Source organism: Xenopus laevis, chromosome 1L (genome assembly GCF_017654675.1).
Source record: "Xenopus laevis strain J_2021 chromosome 1L, Xenopus_laevis_v10.1, whole genome shotgun sequence".
Lineage (NCBI taxonomy): Eukaryota > Metazoa > Chordata > Amphibia > Anura > Pipidae > Xenopus > Xenopus laevis.
In genome coordinates, this window is record NC_054371.1 from 116,921,643 (window position 1) to 116,942,742 (window position 21,100).

Sequence of the window (21,100 nt, forward strand, 5' to 3'; positions counted from 1 at the left end):
ATTTTATATCTTAGAGTGAATTATTTGCAGTGTAAACAGTGTAATTTAGAAATAAAAAATACATCTTAAAAATCATGACAGAATCCCTTTAATTTTGGATTGTATTTAGCAGCTATTCTACAGCAATATGCCAGTTTCAATTAATATATAACTTATTTTAAGTTTTCCAATTGTTTATGTCGTTTATCTTTGATTTTGGTTAAGAACTACCATATTTTTGAGCTTTGGCAGTGATAAAATGCCTTATGTTGTGTACGTAACTTTTTAGTCAACATGGAAGATGCATTAGAAACCATAACACCAAGAATTAAAGTTTTTTAAAGTAACATGATATACTGTTAGCATGCACTGGTAAAAGCTGTGCTTCAGAAACTCTACTATAGTTTATATAAACAAGCTGCTGTGTAGCCATGGGGGCAGCCATTTAAGATGGAAAAAAAGGCACAAGTTACATAGCACATAACAGATAAGCTGTGTCCAATACAATGGTTTTATCTGCTATATAACCTTTGCCTTTTCTCCTTTTTCCAGCAACTTGAATAGCTGCCCCCATGGCTATACAGCAGCTTATTTATTTATACTATAGTCTTTCTGAAGCAAACACACGGCTTTTACCAGCATTTAAGCCATTTTCATTTGTTGTATGTCTAACAGCTGATTTCAATGTTTTCAAATGAAAATGGTTTGACTTTATTAAAGGGGAACTCCGAAATTTGATAAAGAGGCCCACATAACACAGAAACCCCTAATATACCCATCACAGTTACCCGTTTCTTCAAAAAGTATGAATAAATGCCATTTTCTATGCTGAAATCCAGCTGCATCATTTGAAATCCTGGCAGGGACGGAGGGACTAAACACTGATGTTACAAATTGTAACAACTTCTCCAGAGCTTACAGGCAGCATGCAGGAACTACATAACCCCCAATGCATTGCACTGTGATGTTCCTTTTCTTATTGAAATCATGTGTGCAGGGAATTGTGGGGTTTGGAGGATGCAGGCTGAAGACAGCTGGCTGTTGATACAAAGTAACAGTAGTCAGCCAGCTCGGCAAAGTAGTCAGACAGATCAGCAGGGGGCTAGGCTTAGGGAACTGTCAGAAACCATTAAAAACCATGAAAAGCCTGCATATTTTTTTATTGATGTATATTGCAAATTATGTTTACTTTTCAAAAAGCATAACTTATGTTTTTGTGGAGTTCTCCTTTTAACATTGTTAAACTTTAAGATGGTTTTTGATTTGGGTCTAAAACATGTTTTTGAAATGTAACATTTAGGGGCCCATTTATTAAACCTCAATTTTTTCTGGTCGAGGTTTTTAGGGGGAAAACATTTTTTTCATAGGAACATTTTTACAGACTGCTAAAAATCCAAATCTGAAATAACGCCATCTCAAACCTGTTGAGGTCATGTAGAAGTCAATGACAGATGTACCTGAAGTCGTTTCTTGACTTTGTGATCTGCACTGGATATTCCAAAAAAGTTGCGGTTTTCTCCAGCTAGTCCGAAAAAGTTGTTTTTGCAGAGAAAATTCAACATTGAGTATTCGGAGCGTCAGTCGTACATAAAAAAACTTGAGATTAATTTGAGTTTTAATAAATCAGTCCCTTAATGATAATCTTCTAGTTCGTATAGTATGTTTGTAGTTAAGCATGACATAATTTTCCATTAATTTACAGGAAAGCCTAAAATAACATTAAGGCAACCTGGTTTCACTCCTCCACAAGAGATGATGATAAGAAAACCCGTACCTACACCCCCATGGGGTAAAGGGAATTATTTTGGTCCCCGGACATTTGAATATTCACCACAGCCTATTCCTCAGTTGTTTGGTGTTGCACCAATGCAAAGGCACCTACCAAATATGAACAGGTAATACTGTGTATAGTGGACCACTCAATGTGCTAGTTAGTGTGGATCTGATGGCCTTTGGATCAGGACATCAGTCTGTGGTTTAAATTGCTTTAATTTAAATGTCAAGGCAGATTTATCAAGGGTCGAAATTCGATGTTAAAAATACTTCGAAATTCGACTATCGAATTAAAATACTTTGAACATAGAAGTCGGAGAATTTTTCACAGAATTTGGCCTTCGAACGATCGAAGTAAAATCGTGTGATCGTTTCGAACGATTTTAGCGTACGATCAAACAATTTTACTTCGGTGTGTAAAGACTTAGAAAATGGTTGTAGAAGGTCCCCATAGGCTAACAAAGCACTTAGGCAGGTTTAATTTGGCGAAGTATTGAAGTCTAATTTTTTTTTAAAGAGACAGTACTTCGATTATCGAACGGTCGAATATTCAAAATATTTTTACTTCGAAATCGAATTCGTAGTCATAGTATCCTATTTGATGGTCGAAGTATCTAAAAAATTACTTTGACTTTCGAATTTTTTTACTTCGAACATTCCCTCGAATTCACTTCGACCCTTGATAAATCTGCCCCTAAGAGTATTTTTTGCATTATAGCTTATAACTTAAATATATAGGAGCAGGGATGTGTACAGTCTTGACAAGATCGGAAAATACACCTTCACAATATGTTCAGCAGCAACCCGCTACGAATACAGTGGCTGCTGCCAAAACCCTCTATGCTCTTTAACATATGTATATTTATTATGGTGTATGTATAGTTCTATGCACTCTGCTGTAAATCAAAAGTGAAATTTATAAGCAGTGTTAATCCCAGGAAAGTGATTTAGGATGAATTAGATTAAAAGATATTTTAAGGCACAGAAGGGCTTATTCTACAATTCTTCAATTATTAATATAAAACAGTATTTGAAATTTAATATATGGCTTCACTATCTCAAATGGAATGGCAAGTATACTGAATTCATAATGAAATTCTTGTTTGTTCCATGTACTATACTACATTTTCAGTAAACAAAACAGACACTAACATCATGCCAGATAACTGCTTCAGAATGGTATTTGTTGCTACAGTGTAGAAGAAATACAAGTAAAGAAAGCTTTAGCACTGCACAATTAATTTTTATTTGAATACTCCTGCAGCTTAGAGAGCACCTAAAGATTCTGGCTGCCATTGTATGACATCTAAAAATTAGGGATGCAACGAATCCACTAGTTTGGATTCGGCCGAACCCCCGAATCCTTCACTAAAGATTCGGCCGAATACCGAATCCGAACCCTAATTTGCATATGTAAATTAAGGGTGGGACGGGGCAACTTTTTTTACTTCCTTGTTTTGTGACAATGAGATTTCCCTCCCGACCCTAATTTGCATATGCAAATTAGAATTCGGTTCAGCCAGGCAGAAGGATTCGGCTGAATCTGAATCCTGCTGAAAAAGGCCGAATCCCGAACCAAATCCTGGATTCGGTGCATCCCTACTAAAAATAGTTTTCTATTATTTTTATTCATGGGCATATCAAACTGTACTCTATCAAAATTTTAGCATGAAAAAACACAATAGCTATGGAATGTGTTTTTTCATGTGTAGTTAATAAAACTTTTATATACAGTTATGAGATATTACAGAGAAGAACATTGTTCATATAAAACCAAACCATGTATACCCACAGATATGCATGGTATGTATTGAAACTTGAGCTGGTAACCACAGTAAACTTCTCTTCCCAGTAACAGTGGCTGTGCTGGACTTGCTAGCATAAACAGTAGTTGGTGTATATTCAAATCTCAGGGAAAGTGGTATCTTTGTATACTTATCAATCATATTTCAGATTTGTATACAAATGTGTTGTTCTAAAAAGATCATATTGCCAGATGAAACACGGAAGTTCATTGAAACCAAGAGGATTGTGTAAAATAAATAAATAAATAAATTAAAAAAAAATATTTTAGGCTATAGTTTATAGCTAGCTCTGGACCAGCTCCTTTGTCCCTATAACCCTGCTCATGTAAAAGGAGCAGTCAGCACGACTTCTTACACCTTTTTCTTTTTAAGTTGTAGTGCAGGTTCCCCAGTGGCCACTTATCACTGGTCAATATTGAAGAAATTGTAATTGAACAGCACCACTCAATCTTAAAAATTAATAAAAATGCCTTTATTGCAGCCTTCTGGGCATCACAGTGACGTTTCAGGCCTCAAATGGCCTTTTATCAAGCTTGATAAAAATTGATAAAAATACACATGACGTAATGTTATGGCATCAAGAGCAGAAGGCTGTTTTATCATCTTGTCAATATTAGTGGAAATGACCTCTGATTATTTGCCTAACCCAAATGCTTGTAAACAGACATTTTGTTTGCTTAGTGTGTTGGTCTGCAAAGGGCACACTGTATTGATGTATCAAGTAAGAGAAAATGGCTCACAGCTTTCCAAGAGTAAAGGTGGCTATACACGGAGAGATCCGCTCGTTTGGCGTTGTCGCCAAACGAGCGGATCTGTCTCCGATATGCCCACCTTGAGGTGGGCAATATCGGGCTGATCTGATCGTGGGCCCTAGGGCCCAATGATCGGATCCTAACGAATGGGTGGTTGGATCGCGGGACTGCGGTCGCGATCCGACGGGATTTTTTGTCCCATCCGATCGAGATCTGGCCAACTTTCGGACAGATCTCGATCGGGGAAGCCGTCGGGGGTGCCTGTGTATGGCCACCTTATCTGATCTAAGTTTTCCAACAAGGATATAAAGGAAAACTGCTCTATCTATTTAAGAAAGGTGACAAAAATACATTTTAATTATTTGGTTGAGTTTCAGATTTTGCATCCCTTCCAGTGGTTTTGATTTACTGAAACTGTACTAACTGTGCTGATGGATGGGTTTCTGCATCTTTTGTCTTTACTAGGCCTGAGAGGAAAGTAACACTACCACCCCGATTTCAGAGGGAGGTTAAGTCACCCCTATTGCCCACTCCTATTACCGATTCAAATGGTATGTATAATCTAAAGGTAAATACAAAAGGATTTTTGTTCTGATCTTAAATGGTGAACAGACCCCCTTTTTACGTATTTCTATGAATTTCAGAGGAATAATTACATTAATTTGTTTTTACATATCCTTTAAATGGGTGGTTCACATTTACATAATTTATTCAGGCCCTATTCTGTTCATGTTCCAGTTGCTTATTTAAATCATTGCATGGTTGCTAGGACCCAAGCAACCAGATAGCTACAAATTGCAAATGGGAGAGCTGTTCAATTAAAAGCTAAATAACTCAAAAAACCCATAATGACAGTAAACATAATATATATTGAAACATTGTTTTAGAAGAGAATTAGCTGCATATTGAAAATTTCAAATACATTCCACATGGATTTTGCAAGTATCAGCCCACAGATACCAGAGTATACTACAGATATGGATATATTATGCAGAAACATCTTAAATATGGACAATGCTCTGTTTAAATAATTTTTATTATTGTTGACTGATTTGCCTTTTCTCAGTAATAAACAAGTACTTAATGATAACTAAGCTAGCATACATACATTTTCATGGTTTAAAAAAAAAACACTTTTGAATGTTTAAATGCTTTACTAGCTTTAAAGCATTATGCTGCACGTTACAAAAAGGTCCCATAACGGAAAATTATACCTTCAGAATAAAGAACAGATCATTTAAAATTATCTATTAAATAATTTAACCGGTTTGGTGCGGAAATACATTCGTAAAGCTTGCTCTTTTACATCTTTTTTCCTTAAGCCAACATTTTGTGATGGTCTGTGTACTCCTGCCGAGATCTCCCGACAAAATCGCAGCCCTAATTGTTACAGGAGGAAGATTGGAGATAAAAGGCAGCGCTCTCTTAGGTTTATGTGTGAGCACACTGAATCGTATGAACCAGGGGGTGGCCCTTAGTAGTTAAAATAGCAATTTCTATTTAGGATTATGCAAATGCACATAGTACTCGAAAAGCATATATTAATTAAAATGTTTTTTAATGAAGCAGTGTTTTACATATGGGCTATTTTATGCAATACCTTTAAAGGCACCTGTTGGACGAAAATATTTTCCGAAACCAAAGTTGGGGGCTAATAGAGCACGCACTCTGGTTGGGATAACAGTAGTGGCCAGTGCTGGGACACTCTCATCAGGAAGGGGTTCCCGGTTTGAGCGCCATGTTGTGTAGAGCGCATGCACATAATGAGCTTCTGACCGCATTCGCATAATGAGAAAGTTGTGGCATTCAGTCATTATGCGCATACATGTTCCCCAACATGGCTGCTCAAGCCAGGATCTCCCTCCTGGTGCAGTTGTCCTAGTGCTGGTGGAGGCAATTTTTTAAAAAACAAACTACTCTATTAGCCCTCACCTTGCTTAAAGGTGCCCTTTAAGCAAGAATTCACAGGCCTTTGCTATAATAGATCTCATAACTGAAGTATTAGATGCTGGCTTGTTTTGGTTCTTCTTTTAATGTTATTCCTTTTGTTTTAGCCAATCATACACAGAGTTACAAAAGAGTTGTAATTGGCAGTGGTCAGTCTGACCTCCCTGTGATTCAAAATAACCTGAAAGAGCTTCTGAACAAGCACAGTAATGGTTTATGGCTATCGAAGTTGCCTCAGTTATACAAGGAGACCTACAAGCAGGATTTGGGTGGAGAAGTGTTAAAACAGGTTCCAAGTTGGACACACATATGCACGGTAACTTTCATTTTTTTTATTCTGTTTCATATATTTATTCATAATATATTTAAATGTGGTGTATGTTATTAAACTTTCAAGTCATGTATTCAGTAGAATTTTGGTTTCACAATGGGACACTGTTGGGGCAATGACACAAGGGCACTTTGTCGTACAGGAGAAATTGCAAAACTGCAGAAGCAAGTCTAGAGTGTTTCGCATGCGTCAATGCCAATACCGAAGGAATGTCCAGGTATTGCAGGGCACTTTGCAGCTTACATGAAAGGTTATTTTCTGTGACACAAATTGCCCTGTGTCTTTATAGTTTACACACATGATTTTCTCTTTTTAAAAATAACTTTAATGAACAAAAACAATTGATTTTTTTATTATTTCAGGTTCAGAAACTTGTAAGCAGTGGCCATACAGAAATAGTTATTTATGCAACTACAAGAAAACAACAGCCCTCTACAAAGAATATTCAAAATCGCAGTAATGACCAAGCAAAACCAAATGTGCCTGTTGTTCTTTCAACCCCATCATCACCGCCACCTCTGCAGATTTCAGGCAGTATCCCCAAAGATGAACTTAAAGAAAAAATTTCAACCATATTGACTAAGTATAGCAATGGTCTTTGGTATCATGCTTTACCCAAAGTCTTTGAGGACATGTTCAAGCAGAAATTGCCCATTGAAGCTTTTAATTTAGATTCCCTTACTGACATTTGCACGGTTGACCTTATTTCTGAAGAGCCCTTTAAAGCTATCCTTTATGGTAAATCAGCTGAAAGGGCAGTCCAAAATAGTAATCCCTCAGTCAACAATAATATACCACAAAAACTCCACGATCGAGAGCCACCCTTGTGCTCAGAAGAACCTGATATGACTATGGCTCCACCCCCTTTGGTCATACCTTCTGAGGCTTCTCCCTCTGTGCTTGTTGTGGAGTTAAACAGTACTAATGATGTGGTTATAAGGTGAGTGAAGGCCATATGTCTTTGTGTTTTTAAGTGTATATCACTAATATTAAGCAGAAATGTTTTTTTTTTCTTTGTTCTTGACAGTAGGGTCAAGACATCCGAGTCCTCCACCATAAATTGTGTTTATTTCCTCACTTATTAAAATAATATATATATTTGTCACTGTTTGGCAGTGCATCTGGTATTATGCAACCAAAACTTGCTTCCACCTCAGGAATTAAAAACAGAATTCAAACAAGCGAGCCTGCTTTAAGGGCCACTGGGAGCAACATTCAAGGGGTTGGTGATCTCTGTCCTTGTTCATAGGAGGTTGTTAGAAGGAAAACAGTGCAGGCTGCTTCTCGGTGGACTGGTCATTTTTAAACCACAGTGTTAGAAGTTTTAATTTCAGTCTTTGAATTTTAGTTAAGAAATCGCGAAAAGTGTTTTCAACATTTCACTCCTTTCACCAAAAAAAAATCCCCAGCTTTTGATTGTTTTTTATAGCATTTTGCAGTTATTTTTGTCTTTGTTCCATTTATCCTGGCAAGCTGCTTTACAGATCCTGTTTCTGAAGTTGTGTTTCTTCCATCTCTGATAACCAAAAGTTTTCTCCTTATACTCCTTCCCACCTTAAAGGGGCAAAATTATCAACATTCGTTCAATAAATAGGGCTTGCGCTGAACACACTTTTTGCTTGTTTTAATAGAGATACATATATTTTTTGTTATTTCTAGCACTAAACAGTAAAATTGTGCTACATACAAGAGAATAAAGTCAAATGTTTATGGTATTTTTCTATATAAGTAATAAGTACGTATTCAAGTGTTTTTACCCTTCCATTATGACTTGATGTCACACCTTTCTGTCTGGATCTCAGTGCACACCTCCCACTGACATCTTTTAGGGATTATAATGATACAGAAGGCAATACAAATTGATAACAATGGTTATAGCTAGTTAATAATGGAATTTAAGGCAAAACTGAAACCATAAGTTGGGTCTGTAATACCTTGATTGAAGCAGGGGTTATCAAACCAAGATATACTGGCCATCACCTCCCCTTCTTTCAGTTATCTCCCATCTGAAACCTTTCTATCTTGCTGCACTCTACATCTGGAATTCCAGTCCTGAATTCTTCTGTAGAAAACACACACTCTAATTTAAAAAAAAAAAAAAACTCAGATCCATCCACTTGTAGTGCTACAACATTTTCTGTCCATTCTTGACACTCAAGGGCCAATGCCCAAATTTTTGTTGAACTTTGCCCTCCTATTTGTGCCTGTTGGTTATCCACCTGCTTAGATTGTGAGCTCGAACAGCAGGGACCTTCTTCATACTGTCTTTACTACATGTTACTTAATCTCTGTAAATTTATACATATTTTGTCCTTGCTGTGTTTACAGAGCTGTGTATACTAATATAGTATACTATAATAAAGTTACACATAAACATACAAACAAATCATTATACACATGCTTCATAATGATTCGAACAGCAGGGACCTTCTTCATACTGTCTTTACTACATGTTACTTAATCTCTGTAAATTTATACATATTTTGTCCTTGCTGTGTTTACAGAGCTGTGTATACTAATATAGTATACTATAATAAAGTTACACATAAACATACAAACAAATCATTATACACATGCTTCATAATGATTCAGCAGGGACCTTCTTCATACTGTCTTTACTACATGTTACTTAATCTCTGTAAATTTATACATATTTTGTCCTTGCTGTGTTTACAGAGCTGTGTATACTAATATAGTATACTATAATAAAGTTACACATAAACATACAAACAAATCATTATACACATGCTTCATAATGATTCTATTTAAAGCTTTCATTTTTAATTTCCATACAAAAGGGAGTTTAAAACGTGAAGTTATTGTTTATTTGGTTGATGCTTAGAAATGATTTCTTTAGTTATTTATTTTAAGGCATGTGATATAGTTATTCCTTTTTTTAAGCTTAAAGATAAAAAGATTGTAAGAATTTGAACCTTCCATATTCTTCTCAAGCTTTGTATAAAATATTTATTTCTTAGGTATATTGGCCGTGACTATTCTGCTGCTCAGGAACGTATGGAAGATGAACTTAAAGACTTCTGCAGCAAAAGTTCTACTGCACAGGTTCGCCCTTTAAGAGTTGGTCAGTTGGTGGCTGCAAAAGCAGAGGAAGATGCTTGGCTGCGGGCACAGATATCTGCAATAGAAGACAAAAAAATCAAGGTTTGTAGTTTTTCTTTTCATTATTTTTGTTTTATGTGGCCAATACCCTTAGACCTTATTACTGTATCTTACTAGTGATAAACTTTGAAAGTGAAAAAAAAAAAATTATGCCTATTATTTTCTTAGTTTCTATATTTCCCAACTTGATTGCTGTTTTACTACATTACTTTACTGTCTTCTTTTATAAATCTGTAATGCCTGCTTCATCTTTCTATTTTATTTTCGAGTTTAAGGGAAAGTTGATCCCATTTTAAGATATACTGTAATTGTAAGCAACCTTCCAATATACATTAATAAAAAGTTTAATTGGTTTTAGAATGCTTTCCATGTACACTTACAAATGACTTTAAAATCACTTCAAATTTCTTTTTGGAAATTGTGTAGAATGACATTTCTGTGGAGTTCACATTAAAGCCAGGACATTTTAATCACATTTCTGGGCCTGTCACTTTTATTCACACTGGACCTCATTTATAAACACTGGACAAATATGCATCTGGGCAGTAACCCATAGCAACCAATCAAAATGCATCAAAATTGTAATTGCAAATCCGTTTCCCCATCTTAGAGTATCTTAATGGTTCATTAAAAAGAAGTTGAGTAAACATCATGAAAGCTATGTTCTTCTGTTTTTTGTGTGTGTAATGCAGACTGAGTGCCAGTGTATAACTATATAGTTAAACCAGTAATGTAAATGATTAATTTCACACTTGCAATTATGATCTCCATAGACTTCACAGCAGCCATATCCCATTCACTTGCCAGACACTAGTGCTGTTCTGTTGGCATTCGAGCACAGAAGTTAGCATGGTCTAAACATTTCACATAATGAAAGCAAATTAGACAATGTATTTTTAATCATATCTCACAATGGGACATAATTATGAAAGTGGCAAGCTCTAATATCACTCTTTGCAAGATATGCTCCATTTTCATAACAACTGTATAAAATGTTTTTTAAAAAATCAATTTATTATTTTCAGGAGTCTCCTAATTTGCATATATTTAAATTATGGGCGGGTAAACAAAATCAGGTAACTTTTTGTTACAAAACAAGGAAGTAAAAAATGTTTTTTCTCACTTTTCCCCTGCCCATCTCTAATTTGCATATGCAAATTAGCGTCTGTATTCGGCCGAAGCTTTAATGAAGGATTCAGGGATTCTGCTGAATTCTAAATAGTGTATTGGGTGTATCCCTAATATTCACAGGCCAGTTGACTTAACATATTTGGGGTATAGTCAGTATTCATGACTTCATTACAAAACTGTATAAAAGTATATTTCCTTGGGGAATAGTAATGACAAAAAAAATGTAACACACGCATGATTGTGTATAACACCTTGATTTCCCAAAATATACATGGTCCTTGCAAGCCTTCATGAAAATGAGTGCAAAAGAACAGCATTGCTTTGCAATTGCCAAGTCAAACTCAACACATACATTTCATTGACCTGTAAAGGGAAACATGCATTTACACTGAAACTGAAAGCTGTGGTTTGAGTTGAGCTTACAGCTTCTTTCTGAATCTAAAGTACAAGTGACTTTTTTTTCCAGGATATATCTACCAAAGTAAATCAAATAGTGCAAATAAATGTTATAAACATATCTAAGTGCATAGTTTAAAACAAGATGGCGTAATATATAATTTGTTATTTAACTCCAGGTCTGCTATGTGGATTATGGGTTTAGTGAGACAGTTGACATCACCAAAGTGTGTAAATTAGGAAAACCATTCTACACACTTCCGTTTCAAGCAACAAAATGCAGACTTGCAGGTAAAGTTTAATCATATTTTTTCAAAATAATGTTTTCCTTGTTATTGCAAAGCTCAAAAGGAGTCATTATAACATTGTGCTCATGCACATTTGGAGGTGCAGAGTACAAATCCCGTTTATGGCTACATTTCCACATATGGTAGATTACCAAAAGATCGGTTTGGTAATTTATTCCCAGATTACAAGAACAGATAAAAGGATTTTAACTATGCTGATTGTGGCTTTCCATCCTTCGTAGTGATGTGCGGGCCTGCCCCAAACCCACGGGTCAGGCAGGTTTGGGCCGACCTTGCTGCACCATTTGAGGGTCACGGGGGGGTTTGGGTTGAGCTCCTTTGCCTGCTCTCCCCACCTGTGACATTAGACTTCTGGTTTTATAGGCACACACCTGCCCTGCCCCTTTTGTGACATCGGTGTGGTAGGTCGGCTGGGTGCAGGTTGAGCTTTTCTCAACCCGAACATCACTAATCCTTATCATTAAACCCAAATATTATCCAGCAGACGTTTAGCTCACTTCTACCTTGTCCTTATTGCTGGTTTGTGTGTAGTGATCATTTACAACAAAGTGCAAATCTGTAATAATATTACGGTATGCTTTTATAGTGCCAACTATACATAGCAGTGTGAAAATATCTCTTACACCCTTGGTGACAACTAGAAACAATTACTGCACCCTAATGACCATACATTGATGTTGTTATGCAAGTGCTATCAGTATCTATAGAACCTTTTCACTCCATACCAAAACTGTGGCTACTAATCATACTACACAGCAAATGTGTTATTGTAAAAAACATGAGTATACATCAGCATTTAATTTAATTTTGATCTCATTAATTTTGAAAAAAAGTGGTACACTTTTTCAACGTACTTGACTCCTTAGAGCGGGCTACATCAGTTAAGGCCATCTTGATCACTATTAGTTGCCTTTGTTGCACAGGCCTTAGAATATTTTGTCATTTAAAAATTAATGCATGCCTATCTTCCACAGGTTTGGAAGCTTTCTGTGATGATAGTGTTATCATAAAGGCTTTGGAGGCGAAAGCTTGTGGAAAGATACTGGCAGTCGAAATACTGCACAAGAGTGAAAAGCCTCTGGTTGTTCTTTATGATACCTCAGGGGATGATGACATTAACATTAATGCAGCTTGTCTTAAAGAACTTTATGACCGTTCATTAAGTTTACAGTTGAAGGTAACTATGCTAATATATATTTTACTATTTTCATGTTTTGTATTATTTGCTTAGAAATTCAGAACACAATAATATCAAAAACTGGTTTTGTCCACAGATCACGTGTAAGTGTACAAAGTACTTTCCATTTGAGTATTTGTATATTTATTTGAATATTTTCTAGTTATCTGTCTGGCTTTGATGAAATGTACAACTTTTGCCCCCATACAACCATTACTTTCCATTTTGATGGATGATCTGCAATATTTGCCCTTTGTGCTTTCTACCAATTTTCAGATTAACCTTTTAGTTTATAAATTTTGTTTTTTTCTGTTACATAATTGTCCTATAATTGTCCTATGGTACCTTTATTCAACCAGTAAGGGTGATATTCACCACAAGTGTGCTTACTAGATATGATTTTATTTTTTAGAACATAAAGAGATGGTCCCTTGGGATTTTTTTGACTCCTGAAATGACAATTGTGATATAAAAATCCCCTCCCTATCTCTAAACTGCATGCCCAGTGTTAAGTCATTGCCCTGTAAAATCTTGCAGCGTTACACCCATATTTTGTCTTATTGGCCTTTGATTATGTAGTCGTTTTTCTAAATGTTTGCCTCCCTGGTGTAACACATATCTGATGCTGCCAGAGAGGCATATTATGTCTGCCACCAGACATAATATGAGAGATTAAAACTTTAAGCAGGCTAAACATAATTTAGAATACATGTGAGTTTGTATGTTTACACTTGAAAACATGCTTGTGGTCATTACTGTGTGTAGGCTCCTTCACAGATAATATATTCATTATTTCTAATTACAAACTGGTTTTATATATAAAAAAGATTATTTTGTGATATTTTTTCCTTTATTAACCTGTTAACTTCTGCCCCAATGATTAGCATGTTCGTATTCACACAATATTTTACGCCTGATATTTCTTCTTTTTTCTTTAGGCAAATTTGTCATTTTCAAATGTGACTGTGACCAATGTTTGTTCCGATGGAACCCTCTTTTGCCAGGTTCCCTCAAAGGGTTTGGCTAAACTGTATGAGACTTTACAGAAAGTAGACGGTGAATTTCAATTTCAGGTTTGTACTGGTATTAATTTAACAATTAAACACAAATTCAATCCATCCAAGGGCATTTTGGCTATTAACTGGGACAAATCTCTTACATTGTGCATGTGCACCTCTCTTGTAGAATTCCGAGAAGCTTGAATTTCAATTTAAATTTTCCAACACTTTGATGTTGGAAACATTTTTTACAATTTAAAAAATCTTTTTAACGATGTGACACATATTGTAACGAGTTGACACATTTATTAAAGCAGCTTAATATATATTAATTCATTCTAATTGAGCCAACTACACTGAGCAGCTGAATTCAGTTCTTCTTATTGGTGTTAAAGTACAGCATTAAGCACTGAAGTCTAATACACTAACAATTTGCTAAATAAGTGAGCATTGCTTTACATTTAAAGTAATGCTTTTATATGGGCACATTTTGAATCCTTAACATTATCTGTGTTAATGGGAATCACTAAGCAATTAATTTTTCTTGTAAATAAGTAATTGTTTGCAATTAATTTGTTTCTTGTAAGTAAGTAGATTTATGTCAATTGTGACTACTTTTTCTCCTTCTTAGCAAGTTACATCACATTTATATGTGTCCCTCCCTTTCTGTGGAAAAATCTGCTTGTATCACTACAAAGGAAAATGGGCTCGTGTGGAGGTAAGAAAAATCACCATGTGAACAGTTGTGTGAAATGAGATTGATCAAAATCATAAAAGAGTCAAACACCACTTCCTGGCAAGTGCAAGACCTTGCGGGAATGTGAGAGCAAGGTTAGGTCCAGCTCGTTTGAGACACTGGCAGCTTAAAATGAGAACATAGATGGGCCATCCAGGCTCAGTATGTGTTCCGTTAATGTTGGCTGACTGCTGATTGGAACAGCAGGAAGTGAAAAGGAGCAGCAGAGTTTACTACACTTTGTGGCCAGCCAACAAATAGATATTTTTGTCAGGACTGATAATTCTCAATGTACTAGGATACAGCTTCCTACTAGACATACTTTCCCTGATGGGACAGGGGCAGTATGGTCAAAATCAGCCAAACTGCCTGACCAAATTTCATCTAGAGCCAGATTTTGAAAAAAAAAAAAAAAATTCATACTGACTAATACAGTTTTTTCTTTATGCAGATAACAAATGTTCACAGCAGTCGGGCATTAGATGTTCATTTCCTAGATTCTGGAACAATAGCTTCTGTGAAAGTGTCTGAACTGAAAGAAATTCCTCCTCCTCTTCTTCGCGATTTAATCTCAATTCCACCTCAGGTGCACAACTCTATTTTGTTTTTTTGCCTTATTAAGTTTTAGGCTACAGGTAGACCTTTTAATCTCCAAAAATGTATGGAGTACAGGATTAGCCATATGTATGTTGCTTAATTCAACTAACTCAAGTCCAGTATTAATTAAAAATAAATAAATAAAACAGGATTAGGAATTCTTTTACAATACAGTATACTTGTTAATTATAATACTCATAATAGACAAAGGGCTTGTGCCAGTCATCTGCCATGGTACTAATCTTAAAAATGAGCCCTTCACAAAACACTTATTCCTCACTACAGACTCAATGGGCTGTTATTGCCAGATTGAGATTGTCAATTGTTTTTCGATAATTGAAATTTAGCTTTCCTTCAACCCAATGGTACAATACCAAACAGTTATTTTTTGAATGGCATTTTAATGTTAGTATGCAATCATTTATTGGCATTTCTTATTTTAATCTAGGCTCTTAAATGCTGTTTAGCTGATCTTCCACTCAACATTGGCATGTGGACACCTGATGCAGTTCTTTGGCTAAGAAATACAGTTTTAAATTGCCCAGAATGCAGTATTAAGGTAAAAGTCAAACCTTTTTAGACATTGATTTGCTTTGTTAAAAGATACCATGAAAAAAGGAGCTATCTATTCACTCTTCCTTTGTGTATTCAAATGAAAATGTGCCTTATTTGCAAAAATACCAGCACCATGTCTTTCTATAAAGCTCTCTATAAACATAGATTTTTTTTTTTAAATAACAGTTTTTCAGTACAATTGTCACATTTCAAGATGTGACGGTAGTGGTAGTATTCTGTTTGTGGAAATTCATGTTTCTCTCGTAGCGTAGCTACTGGTATAATTTTCCCTTCATAAATGAGTTTGGAGATGGTCGTTAATCCCCTTTCTATCCACCACTGGAAAGATTTCAAGCATTATGAGTAAGGAGTGTCAAAGTCCTAGTTTAATCTACAAAATTAGCTGTGACCGTATATAGAGAGCCTTGGGGGTAACAATGCATACAATTGTGTAACTGGTTAAAACAATAAAAATAAGGATAGACCTTAAAATAAACTGTAATCAAAAATAGAAGTATAAACAAAACCAAACTAGGGAAATAGTCGAGTGGTTGTAGGACGATGTACCAGAATGATCATAAAATGAAAACCTTGTGGGCGGGAACTTCCACCGGCTGGGCCATGAGTAGCAATGTTGCCTCATGCAGCATTCAACGGATTCTAGGTGATGCTTGTTTAGAAGTCTTCTGCCATATAGGCGATGGTGGTGAATGACGCCTTGATGTAAGATATCTAGCCGGTCCAGATCCAACAAAAAGCAGGTCTGCTCATCATGCCACGCCCCCCCCCCCAACATACAGATTTTTATGTGAATTATTTAGTAACATAGCGCTAAATGTGAAAATAAAAAAAATAAAGGGCTCCGACATCCCTTTCCTTTAAACGTCCCTTTCTTTGGAAACCTGGACAAACAAGTGGAAGTAACATACTTTGTACGGCCAGGTGAAGTGTGCACAATTAGGGGGATGTGGTGGGTCATAGCTTTTGTTTTGCAATGTAGGAATTTTCTTTATTAACCCTTTAAGTGCCAGCAGAATTTCACATTTTGGTTACGCGAAATGCCAGCCGTTTTTGAAACATTTTGTGCTCTCTCACTTTAGGGGCATTTTCTGAGGGGAAACCTATAGTTTACCTAGGAAAACTATACATTGTTTTTTTCGGTAGAAACTGAGCTTTCTAAATCTGCCTGAGTTTTCATGTATTTCCACCTGTGCAAAAAAATTTATAGTGCTAAATACCAAAAAAAAATGAAAAATTACCATTTTTCATCGTATATCAATTTATACCAGAAAAATATTTCATTTTAGGGATGAAAATCCAACTGATTTGGAAAGCCTTATGTCTCTCGAACGTGCCAATACCAGATATGTATAGTTTTAGGGAGATTTAGGATTTCTGTACAGCAAAAACTCCCGGCAGTATATTACCGAATTTTGAAAGCACTAAGGCAGAAAACGGCATGCTTTAGATTCCAAGGCAAAAAATCCTGAAACCGTAGGTTTACCCCAGAAAACCATACATTTTTGAAAAGTACACATTCTGCCGATTACAAAATGGGTAACTATGTCTCTCTACTCCCAACTACCAAACATAAAAGCTTGTCTGAAAATAGCGGTTTTTCAAAAAAAAATTCAAAATTCTGAAAAATCATTTCAAAGGTTTTATTTTGCTGCTCCGCATATCCCAAACTATATTAGGTACCAAGAAAAAGCACCTGAAATATGATTGCCAGGGGTCCACTGAACAGTTTGATACCCATTATGCATAGGTTTACCAAAGTATCTGGCATTTAGAGACACCAATATGAAGTTAGCACATCCAAATTGATCAGGACTTTACTTCAGCTACTGAGAAATCAACACATTGACTGCATTTTTTGTGGGGTAAAAACACAGAAATATATGTTTACCCCCAAACCCATATATTTTTGGAAAGTACACATTCTACTGAATCTAAAATGGGTACCCATGCCTTTCTGCTCCAAACTACTGAGTCGCAAGGCTTTCCCAAAATTGTCGGTTTTGGTGAAATATCTGAAAATTGCCTCAAACCTTCAACTTCCCAGCACCATATCGCCCATGTATCATTACGTACTAAGAAAAAGCACCCTAAATATGATTGCCAGGGTTCCTCTGAACATTTTGGTGGTCATTGTTCATAAGTTTACCAAAGTATCTGGCATTTAGAGGCCCCAAAATGAAGTTAGCGCATACAAACAGTCCCGTGGGTAACTTCAGCTAATGAAAGATCAACACATTGACTGCATTTTTGTGGGGTAAAAACACAGAAATATATGTTTACCCCCAAAACCCATATATTTTTGGAAAGTACACATTCTACCGAATCTAAAATGGGTACCCATGCCTTTCTGCTCCAAACTACTGAGTCGCAAGGCTTTCCCACAATTGTCGGTTTTGGTGAAATATCTGAAAATTGCCTCAAAGCTTCAACTTCTCAGCACCATATCACCCATGTATCGTTATGCACCAAGAAAAAGCACCCTAAATATGATTGCCAGGGTTCCTCCGAACAGTTTGGTGGCCATTGTTCATAGGTTTACCAAAGTATCTGGCATTTAGAGGCCCCAAAATGAAGTTAGCGCATACAAATAGTCCTGTGGGTAACTTCAGCTAATGAAAGATCAACACATTGACTGCATTTTTGTGGGGTAAAAACACAGAAATATATGTTTACCCCCCAAACCCATACATTTTTGGAAAGTACACATTCTACAGAATCTAAAATGGGTACCCATGCCTTATTGCTCCAAACTACCGAGTCGCAAGGCTTTCCCAAAGTTGCCGGTTTTGGTGAAATATCTGAAAATTGCCTCAAAGCTTCAACTTCCCAGCACCATATCACCCATGTGTCATTACGTACTAAGAAAAAGCACCCTAAATATGATTGCCAGGGTTCCTCTGAACATTTTGGTGACCATTGTTCATAAGTTTACCAAAGTATCTGGCATTTAGAGGCCCCAAAATGAAGTTAGCGCATACAAACAGTCCCGTGGGTAACTTCAGCTAATGAAAAATCAACACATTGACTGCATTTTTGCGGGGTAAAAACACAGAAATATATGTTTACCCCCCAAACCCATATATTTTTGGAAAGTACACATTCTACGGAATCTAAAATGGGTACCCATGCCTTTCTGCTCCAAACTACTGAGTCGCAAGGCTTTGCCAAATTTGGCGGTTTTGGTGAAATATCTGGAAATTGCCTCAAAGCTTCAACTTTCCAGCATCGTATTGTCCATGTATCATTACCAGCATAAAGCATCCTAAATATAAACATAGGGGTCTACTAAACAGTTTGATGCCCAATATGCATAGATATACCAAACTATGTGGCGCACAGAGACCCCCAAATGACAATATGTATAGACATTTTCACGGCTGACGCGCTGGCTGCTGCAATATAACCACTCGGTGTGTGTATTATGCGACATTAGACCACCTAACAGTACAGAGACCCCAGAAAACCATATATTTTCAGAAAGTACACATTCTGACGAATCCAATATGGGTAAATAAGTGTTTCTACTGCAAACTGCCAAACTGCAAAGCAATGCTGAACATAACGGTTTTTATCAAATTTCTGAAAATTGTCACAAAGCTTGAATTTTACCCCATTATATGCCCCACATTTCGTAACTTATCATCATAAAACATCCTAAATATGAACGCCAGGGGTCTACTAAACACTTTGATGCCCAATATGCATAGATAAACGAAACTATGTGGCGCACAGAGACCCCCAAATGACAATAGTGTATATACATTTTCACGGCTGACGCGCGCTGGCTGCTGCAATATGAGCACCTGGTGTGTGTAGTATGCGACATTAGACCCCCCTAACAGTACAGAGACCCCAGAAAACCATATATTTTCAGAAAGTACACATTCTGACGAATCCAATATGGGTAAATATGTGTTCCTACTGCAAACTGCCAAACTGCAAAGCAATGCTGAACGTAACGGTTTTTATCAAATTTCTGAAAATTGTCAGAAAGCTTGAATTTTACTCCATTATATGCCACACATTTCGTAACGTATCAGCATAAAACATCCTAAATATGAACGCCAGGGGTCTACTGAACACTTTGATGCCCAATATGCATAGATATACTAAACTATGTGGCGCACAGAGACCCCCAAATGACAATAGTGTATATACATTTTCACGGCTGACGCGCTGGCTGCTGCAATATGAGCACCTGGTGTGTGTATTATGCGACATTAGACCCCCCTAAAAGTACAGAGACCCCAGAAAACCATATATTTTCAGAAAGTACACATTCTGACGAATCCAATATGGTTAAATAAGTGTTTCTACTGCAAACTGCCAAACTGCAAAGCAATGCTGAACATAACGGTTTTTATCAAATTTTTGAAAATCGTCAGAAAGATTGAATTTTACCCCATTATATGCCCCACATTTCGTAACGTTTCAGCATAAAACATCCTAAATATGAACGCCAGGGGTCTACTGAACACTTTGATGCCCAATATGCATAGATATACCAAACTATGCGGCGCACAGAGACCACCAAATGACAATAGTGTATATACATTTTCACGGCTGACGCGCTGGCTGCTGCAATATAAGCACCTGGTGTGTGTAATATGCGACATTAGACCACCTAACAGTACAGAGACCCCAGAAAGCCATATATTTTCAGAAAGAACACATTCTGACGAATCCAATATGGGTAAATATGTGTTTCTACTGCAAACTGCCAAACTGCAAAGCAATGCTGAACATAACGGTTTTTATCAAATTTCTGAAAATTGTCAGAAAGATTGAATTTTACCCCATTATATGCCCCACATTTCGTAACGTATCAGCATAAAACATCCTAAATATGAACGCCAGAGGTCTACTGAACACTTTGATGCCCAATATGCATAGATATACCAAACTATGTGGCGCACAGAGACCCCCAAATGACAATAGTGTATATACATTTTCACAGCTGACGCGCTGGCCGCTGCAATATGAGCACCTGGTGTGTGTATTATGCGACATTAGACCCCCCTAACAGTACAGAGACCCCAGAAAACCATATATTTTCAGAAAGTACACATTCTGACGAATCCAATATGGGTAAATAAGTGTTTCTACTGCAAACTGCCAAACTGCAAAGCAATGCTGAACATAACGGTTTTTATCAAATTTCTGAAAATCGTCACAAAGCTTGAATTTTACCCCATTATATGCCCCACATTTCGTAACTTATCAGCATAAAACATCCTAAATATGAACGCCAGAGGTCTACTGAACACTTTGATGCCCAATATGCATAGATATACCAAACTATGTGGCGCACAGAGACCCCCAAATGGATATATAGTAGATAAAATTTACAAGGCAAAACAAAATAAGGCAGTAAAGGGTGAAATGCAAAAAAATCCAATAAAACCACAAAAATCAATGTTTTTTTTCCAGACTAGTGTTATCGGCCGTCAGAATCACAGTTTGAATATTTTAGA

At 36.5% G+C, this 21,100-nt stretch overlaps 1 protein-coding gene across 3 annotated transcripts in view; it reads left to right on the forward strand.

Annotated features, from left to right (window-relative positions):
* Positions 1-21,100, forward strand: part of tdrd7.L (tudor domain containing 7 L homeolog) — a 38,081-nt gene that overhangs the window by 10,664 nt on the left and 6,317 nt on the right. For 2 of the 3 annotated variants that reach the window (XM_018243642.2, XM_018243649.1), the window contains exons 4-15: positions 1,682-1,874; positions 4,775-4,860; positions 6,364-6,572; positions 6,730-6,804; positions 6,950-7,527; positions 9,566-9,749; positions 11,414-11,525; positions 12,517-12,719; positions 13,658-13,792; positions 14,349-14,435; positions 14,905-15,039; positions 15,499-15,609. In XM_018243642.2, coding sequence (XP_018099131.1) covers positions 1,682-1,874; positions 4,775-4,860; positions 6,364-6,572; positions 6,730-6,804; positions 6,950-7,527; positions 9,566-9,749; positions 11,414-11,525; positions 12,517-12,719; positions 13,658-13,792; positions 14,349-14,435; positions 14,905-15,039; positions 15,499-15,609 — 2,108 coding nt within the window. 3 annotated transcript variants of the gene reach the window in all.